At 46.0% G+C, this 8,869-nt stretch overlaps 1 protein-coding gene across 1 annotated transcript in view; it reads left to right on the top strand.

Annotated features, from left to right (window-relative positions):
• ACOXL (acyl-CoA oxidase-like) overlaps positions 1–8,869 on the top strand; it is a 341,854-nt gene that overhangs the window by 39,052 nt on the left and 293,933 nt on the right. The window contains 1 exon segment of the mRNA XM_011953095.1: positions 5,071–5,105. Coding sequence (XP_011808485.1) covers positions 5,071–5,105 — 35 coding nt within the window.

Raw genomic sequence — 8,869 nt, 5'->3', positions numbered from 1 at the left:
AAAAAAAAAAAATTGTCAATAAACATTTGAAACACATACACACACAAAAAAAGAAAAAGAAAAAAAGAGAAAAAGTAAAGAAAAAGCTTCCCACAAGTATGGGAAACGGAGGGAAGCCTTGGAAGAAATAGGCAGGCTCTTTCGAGATTTGTCACCTACGCAGAGGTTCAGATCTGCAGACCTGCGTATAAGCTTGGCAGCAGGCAGGGTGCAAGGCAGTTTGCAGGCGGGCAGCCCCCCCTCACCAAATCCTGTTGACATGTTTTGTTTGGCTTGAATCATATTTGAAAAATATTCAAGTTAGTTTAAAACGTGGAAATTTTCATAATAAAAAACCCCATTATCCAGCTTTCCTTGAAGAATTGGAGTGCTGGCATCAGCATCAGGCTGCTGGTGAGTTGGTGGCCTCTTCTGTGAAAAGACCTGGCTCCTAGGTCATGGTCCCTCCAGCATGGGACAGGGGCTCTGGAGCGTGCCGCTGTCCCCGACCTAGAAAGTTCTGGACTTGGACTTGGAGCTGGGAGACTGGAGCTGGTGCTTCCTGGTCTCTCCTCTTCACCTGCTCTTGGCAGCCGTGTGTGAGAGAGCACATCTTCACCATGAGGTCCAGGGTACCTGCAAAAGATCAGATTGCCAGTGACACAGGGACACAGGGACCCTTGGTCAAGTGGGCGTTTGGGAAGCGGTGCTTGGTAGCAATCGTGAATGTGTAAGGGAATCTCTTTGCTCCTTCTAAGATAGTGTAAACCATTCCTTTCTTAAAAAAATTTATAATGTGTTTTAAAAAATGTGTTTTTAAAAATTATTATTATTATTTTACAAGATCCATGAAGTCTACGTGGTGCTTGATAGGGCGTATCTGGCTACAGCTGGTATACTTCTGGGTGTTTTATGGCAAATTATTCTCAGATTACCCTTTAATGCAGGAAGGTCTGCCTGTTGTCTGAGCTCCCTGGGTCATATGGAAACCCCTCCAACTTGATGCAAAACAGCTGCCTCAGTCAGCTGTTCCAAAAAAGGAGCATTTTCAAGCCGAAGTGGCAGGAAAAATTGTGAAATGTTGAATTACTCTTTCCTTGCCATTGAAATGTGATTTAATTTTGATACTAACAAATTGTGTAAATCTAAAATGAAGTACTCGGAATGGAGTTTGTTAAGTGTGTTCTGGCAATACTTACAGTATGTCCTGGGGGTGGGAGTGTTCCCCAGGGAGGGCAGCACAAAATTCCGCTGACCTCCATGTCCCAGGACCTCAGTCCGGCTGGGCCAGGGTCAGGGGCCAACCCACGGGCCTCCCTCCCCTCTCTCTTCTGGGTCCCTGCTGAGACCAGCAACAAAGGGGTCAATTGTCTGAGGCCTCCTTTTGTCTGAGGGGCTCCATGAGCCTCTCTAAATGCCAAAGTGTATCCATGCACGTGGGTGAGTGTGTGTATGCACATATGTATGAGTGTGTATGTGTGCACATGTGCTGGTACACAAGTGTGTGAATGGAGTGTGTGTGCTTGCATATGTATGCATGTATGCACATGTGAATAAGCGTGCACACAAGCACTAAAAGACTGTACGTATGCATGTGCATGTCTGAATGTGGATGAGTGTATGTGTGTGTGCCTGCATGTGTGCACATGTGCAAATGTGCATGTGTACACCAGTGTGCATATGTGTGTGTGCAGTGTACATGTGTGTGGGGTGTGTATGTGTGCATGTGTGTGCACACACACAGGCAGTGGTGGGACTTGCTTAAAGCGTTTCTGAGTTGCTGATGCATCAGAGCAGGGCGAGGGGCTTTGGAAAGGCCTGACTAGATGATGGAGGTTCCTAAGGCCGAGGAGGAAAAGCATCTCATCTCTCAGCGGATCACACAGTTGCCTTTACCTGGCATTTGCTGTGGTACAGAAACCCCAGAGAGTCTTCTACCTCCCCTGCTTTCTCTGTAGGAATGAGGAAGAGGAGACATATGGAAGCTTCTTACACAGCTCATTTGCCTCATTGGTCTGTTGCAACCTGGGGTTTCAAGGGAAGACTCACAAGAACTTTTCTACACTGTTCCAGCCTCTATTCAGGCCTTCCTCATTGGACCCAGTGCATTCTGTGTGACATTTCAGCCATGTTTCCAGAATTACTGTGAAATACCCTGTTCCCATCCACCCTGGAAGGGGGTTCCCACATAGTATGGAGGCTTTGCCCTTTCCCCAGTTGTGTGCCCTTGCAGGTCCTGTTCATGCAGAGGCCTGCCAGGAGCCCTGGCCGCTCTGTCGTTTGGTTTGAGCCATCCCTGTCCATTGGAGTTTCCTTGATTCACACCTTCTTCCTTAATAAGGTGTCCTTTTAAGAATGACAATAAAACATATTTTATTCAGAAGCCGGGAAAAGACTCATAAAAACCCTTCACTGAAATTCACCTTTGTGAAAGATTCATCTCCCAGCCCCCTTTAACCAGCACAGCTGTCATGAACAACTTTTTCTGTGTGTTTTTTTTTTCTTCTTGTCCCTCCCACCCCATTTCCTCTCCCTGCTCCAGCAAGGGCTTATCTTTCAACTGTGGAGAAGCCACCAATTAAACTGTACTCCAAAGCTTATCAAAATATTCAGTCAGTAAAATTATCTTATAATTAGCCTCACTGTAAGCCAGAACGTTTTAATCCCAGGAAACGTAAAGTCATCCGGCATTTGAAATCTGTAAATTGCTCATCCTGACCTTCTGTGCACAGCTTCTGCTTTTATTTCTTTCCCAAAGTAATTTCTTCCTTGTTCTTCAAATTCTTGATTGTCTCGGAGGCATCTTCCTCTTCTGTTTGCTTAAGTTGCAAAGAAAACTTACTGCTAGTTGAGATAGAGAATTGAAAAGTTCAGGTGAGGGTGATATGCAATCCACCAGATTTTATATGTTTCATGCCTTCGCTTTTAGCTGTTCTTTTTGCAAACACAAGCGCCTGATTGCTACTGGCTTGCCCTCATTGGTCCCGTACTTTGGATGCCTGCAGTGATATGCATGGCTGAATTATTCTGGAGCCAAGCTATTCAAACAGTATTTGGGGGGTTCTGCAGGACGTTGAGCTGGGCAGGGGCATTGGACTTTTTATTTCAACCATTTCTCTTCTCATAGCTCTCCCTGCCCTTTCACCCTCTCAGCCTGGGGATCCTCCTGTCGTCTTGCACCACCTGGGACAGCATCATGAATGTTACCTCCCCACCCAATCCTATTCGGACCAACATCAAGGGAACCATAAGTGATGTTTGGGAATCTTAAGGTTAAGGTGCAACTTAGACTTTGGCTACAGAAATGATATTCAGATGATGCTTAGGTTCTTTTTTTTTTTTGAGATGGAGTCTCACTCTGTCACACAGGCTGGAGTGCAGTGGCGCAATCTGGGCTCACTGCAACCACCACCCATCAGGGTTCAATGATTCGCCTGCCTCAGCCTCCTGAGTAGCTGGGATTACAAGTGCCTGCCACTGCACCTAGCTAATTTTTTGTATTTTTAGTAGAGAGGGGATTTCACCATCTTGGCCAGGCTGGTCTTGAATTCCTGACCTCGTGATCCACCCACCTCGGCCTCCCAAAGTGCTAGGATTACAGGCATGAGCCACCACATCTGGCCGATGTTTAGGCTTTTAACTGTTGTGAGCCTTCTTAAACTAGTCTTGCCATAGGTACGAGTGGGCTAGTGAAACTTACACAGGCATGTTTGACCTGGTCAACACTTGTTGCATGATGAAACCTTTTGAAAGTTCCCAAAACTTGTTGAAAAATTAAATTTTGGAATGTACTAACATTTCGATAAACGGAGTATTGCCTGTATATAGTGCTAGCAGTGGTAGTTATTATTTATAGATTTTTTCCTATCTGTCACACAGTAGGCATATACATACACACAGAGAGATACAAACACACAAATATATAAAAATTGCTTATCCTTACATTAATTCTGTGAGAAAGGAATTATTTTGCCCATTTTACAGTTGGGAAAATTGAGGCTTTGACAGTTTCAGTAACTTGCTGATGCAGCTGAACTTGACTGGCTGGCCTGACCCTTGTAATCCCTTCTGTGAACTAGCCAGGGCCCCTGCCATATGATGATTTGACCCCCACTTACGCCTGAGAGGTTTCCTCATCATCCCTGCAGAGTAAGAGGAAATCACAGCTTCACCTCAACCTCCACTTGATGCAGCGCCCAGCAATTACATGCGCCAGATCTTGATGTCACATGTGTATTTCAGGCCCAATTTATTTGCTGACCTCAGAGCTGAGACTTGTCTGCCTTGAGCTTATGGGATCGGTGTGAAGGCTGTGATGATCCCCATAGGGAGACTCTGGCCCAGGTGGCCTGGGCTCTACTTGGTGTTCTTATGGTAGGAGATAGAGGGGGGACCAACTCCCAGGATCCCACCATGTATGGGCATGTTCTCCTAATGCCAACCTTGGAATCAGCTACATGCTGCAATCCCATCCTTTCACAAGTGTGTCTCAGAGCTAAAAGACCCTTATTTTGGAAACTATTCCTATTGAGAGACACCTCCTGTCTAATCCACAACTAAATATTTTACGCCTCTTTAAGACTCTTTCAAAATACAAATGATCTTTAAAAGCTAAGAGGAAACTAAATATCCGTCATTAAAATGTGTTATTTTTGAAGCATTAGCTGTAGGGCGTTTTAGAAAATCTTTAAAACATAATTGGCCATATCAAGTTAATTTTCTTTTTTTTTTTTGAGACGGAGTCTCGCTCTGCCGCCCAGGCTGGAGTGCTGTGGCCAGATCTCAGCTCACTGCAAACTCCGCCTCCCGGGTTCACGCCATTCTCTTGCCTCAGCCTCCCAAGTAGCTGGGACTACAGGCGACTGCCACCTCGCCCGGCTAATTTTTTGTATTTTTTAGTAGAGACGGGGTTTCACCGTGTTAGCCAGGATGGTCTCGATCTCCTGACCTCGTGATCCGCCCGTCTCGGCCTCCCAAAGTGCTGGGATTACAGGCTTGAGCCACCGCGCCCGGCCTCAAGTTAATTTTCTTGTGTGAATTCTGCATATTCTTGATATTACTTAATTTGTTTTTCTCTCTTTTTAATTACAGCTTGGGTTGACGATAACCATTCGCTATAGCCACAGGTAAATGTTTACATTTTTGTTTCTTTTAAGAATTATCCTTAGCAGTTTGTAGCTCTTGGTTTGCTTATGCCTCAGATTTTGAGCTTTTTTTTTGGTGAGTGCTTTCCTGTGACGTCAGTGTCACAGATGGAATTGTTCTAGTTGCTTGATTGGCAAGAGCACATTGCTGTTTAGAGGAACGAGATCTTTGTGAAAACATGGTGGCAGATAGCACATTTATTTTAAAACAAACAACAAAAGGGATATTCTAGGGCATGACACAGAAGCACTATGTGGGTAATGTTCTCACTCTTAAAGAGTGAGACACTCTTAGGGTGTCTCTGAAAACGGGGACGCCCCGCATGACAGGTGAATCCCAGCAGAGAGAAACTCAGCAAGAGCTTCTTTGTGAAGCCCTCACCACCCCTCATGCCAGGCCTCTCTCTGTGTCTTAGGATGTCTGACAATGGCAAAAAGCCCTGTTTTCGTCTTGCTTGTGATTTCTGCCTTGGTCTCAACTGTATCACGCTTATGAAAAATGTTTGTTTGTTGCGTTCGTATCAACACAAGTAACAGAGAAACCTTTGCATGTGTCAAAATGCATTGAGATGTTAAAGTCAGATCCGGCGCCAGTGGAGGGGTGATAAGCAGGATCCTTCCTGTCCTTACGAAAACTGTGCTCACAGCCTCCAAAGTACCACCCTGTGGTCACAGGCTTCAGGCTTGGGGACGTCTGCTCAGCTGCCCACAAACAACCCGAAGTCGCCTGATTTCAGAATAAGTCTGCCTCCTAAAAACGCTCATAACAGGTGTATACATGGTTTCAATATACATATGAATTGGGCAATCGTAGGCAATTCCTGAGACCTGGAAGCTGCAGGGGAGCCATGTAGGTTATAGCAGAAAGGGCAGGAGAGGACCCAAACCCTTGGAATGAGCCTGTGGGGAGAAAGGTTCTCATGTGGGACATTTCTGGACACCTGTGAAAGAAATTGCTCCAGAGAGGCTCAAGACCCTGCAGGGGAAAGAAATACATTTTCTTGGCCCATTGCTAGGGGCACGGCTGAGTCCCCATACGAAAGACAGATTAACTAGAGAAAGCATGCAAATTTATTTAATATAAGTTTTACATAAAATGGGAAATAAGGACCCCAAGTAACAGAGAAACCTGTGTGTTTTTAATGTTAGTTTGATGGAGAAGTGCACAGTTGTAGAGGTGGATAATTGGACAAAGAAGGTATGATCTAATGGTGATAAACTGGGTGGGGAGTTGGGGACTTAACAAACTTAGCCTGTTGGTTCAGATTCTGTGGTCCTGTGTCTTCAGAGATAAGTATGTTTCTTTTCTCTGGGTATATGGAGACTACCTCTCAAATGAGAGTTTTGTGGCCTGTATCAGGGGAGGAGGGAAAGGGGAAGGTGAGAGTGACCTTCCTGCTTCTGCTGTTTTCTCAAATGCCAAGGTGCCGGTTTTTAGTGTAGTGTGTCCTGAACCCCATCAATTGTTTGTATGTTTCCGGTCCTGTGCGTGCCTGATGCATGCCCGCGACAAAAGTGTGGCGTCCTGCAGAAGGGTCCTCTTCCCTTGTAACCCCCGCCAGGCTGCTGCAGCTGCTGAGGCACACAGCTACGGCACACTTAGGAAGAAGCATGGCGCGCACACAGACCCCTAACCCTAAAACCAACTGTGTGTGTGGTATGGTGGGGTGCGGTGGGTATGGAAGTGCTCTCTCCGGAACTTGCAGGAGCCTCTTTTTCTAGAATGTTCTCAAGGTGGACTGCTCCAGAATGAGGACAGCTAAGATCTCGCTCTAGTTCAGAGACAAGCATACTCTTCCCCATGATGTCTTACTATGTTGCAAGGGCTGGGTTTGAACTCCTAGACTCAAGCAATCCTCCTGCCTTGGCCTCCCGAATTGCTGGGATTACAGGAGTGAGCCGCCACGCCTGGTCAAGGTAGGCTTCTGAGAGGAAGGAAATCTTAAACCATCCTCATTCCTGTAAAGTGTAAAAGTGGCAGGGAAGCCCATCTGACTCAGGCAGATGCCCCTGGGAGGCTGGTAACATGGGTCTCTCAGAACACATAGTCTTTCAATTGCTGTCTGGCATTGCTGTGGAGGAGAAGCAGAGTTTGGGGAGAGCATGGAGGTGTGGGGTGGATCCTGGTGACTTCAGATTGCTTCTGTAGTCCTACTAGTTCACCCTTGACCCCAAACTTAGAACCTACTCCTCAAACAAGCCCTGCAGAGAATTGGACAGAATGCAAAGAGGAAGTTAGCAGCTGTCTGTCGCACATGAGCTTGCTTCTTTAGGCTCCAGCCCCCACTTTCTGCGCCCTGCTCTTCCCAGGAGATATCCTAGCACATGTGGCTTCCCCCTGCTGTGTTTCCAGAGATGTTTGTCTCCAGGCTGTCCTTATAACCTTTAAGGTGTTAAGTGCGGAGCAGTTAACAAATATCATGGATATTTACGTAAGTGCAACAATAAACAAACAAAAATCTCAGTAAGTGGGAGAAGTAACAACCGAAAGTGATGAGATTGAGGGAAGGAAAGGGAAGACATCTCCTGAGGCTGCCTCACAAGGTCCAAGGTCCTTTGCCATCTACCTTGGGATCTGGGGACCAGGGAGTGAGTGGTAGCCCAGTGAAGCCAGTATTCACAAAAAGGCTGCCTGCAGCAGCTGGTGTCATCTGTAGAAGAGTCTGAGGACTTTGGGTGCAGAAAGAATGATTAGAAAGTGATTGCAGTAACTCAGAGACAGCATGAGGACTTTCTAGGCTTGGCTGGGCCTCTCACAAAATATGAATGTCTGATTCGCACAAGCCAAGCTGGGGAGAGTTACTGAGGATCCTGCCTGTGACCTGGTCATGGACTGACGTCTTCAGTACTGTGGAAATGGAGAAGGGATGATCAAAGGGTTGTGTTTTCCAGAAATTACTTCCAAAATCTAAGGAATTCTGATTTTAAAATTCTGGAAAGTACAACAACATTTGTAAATTTGTGGTGGGGACAAACCTACCTTCTGGGAAATCCCCATTTTCCCAGAACTGATGACACTTCACGAGGTGTCACTGAAGAGCTGTTTGCATGTCAGGTCTCTTCTTCCCCTCGGGCACAGGAGGACCTGGTCTTTCCTCTAAGAAGCCTGCAGGTCACCCTGTGACTCTTCCTTTTTTTTTCTTTTCTTTTTTCTTTCTTTCTTTCTTTTTTTTTTTTTTTGACACAAAGTCTTGCTCTGTCATCCAGGCTGGAGTGCAATGGTGTGATCTTGGCTCACTGTAACCTCTGCCACCCGGGTTCAAGCAATTCTCATACCTCAGCCTCCTGAATAGCTGGGATTACAGGCACCTGCCACCGGCTAATTTGTGTATTTTTAGTAGAGACAGGGTTTCACCATGTTGGCCAGGCTGGTCTCGAACTCCTGACCTCAAGGAATCTGCCCACTTTTGCCTCCCAAAGTGCTGAGATTACAGGTGTGAGCCACCGCACCTGGCCACCGTGACTCTTCTGCTCCCTCTTACACCTAGCCTGGCCACCTACCTCTCCCCTCATCTGGCAGGAGGAAGATGAGGGATGTAGGTTTCTGGTTGAGTCCCCTCTTTAAAAATCCTATTTGCTTGTTTGGACTGGCTGAAACTTCTAACCTTTTGTTGATTCCTTTTTTCGTGTGTGGTGAAATATGCCTCACATAAAATCAGCCATTTGTTTTAGTCTGTTTGTGCTGCTATAACAAAATACCATAGACTGGGTACTTTATAAAGAACAGATTTATTTTCTCAGAGTCC

The sequence above is a fragment of the Colobus angolensis genome, unplaced genomic scaffold (genome assembly GCF_000951035.1).
Source record: "Colobus angolensis palliatus isolate OR3802 unplaced genomic scaffold, Cang.pa_1.0 Scaffold356, whole genome shotgun sequence".
Lineage (NCBI taxonomy): Eukaryota > Metazoa > Chordata > Mammalia > Primates > Cercopithecidae > Colobus > Colobus angolensis.
Note: the sequence above shows the minus strand (reverse complement) of the source record. Positions and strands in the feature narration are given on the sequence as shown.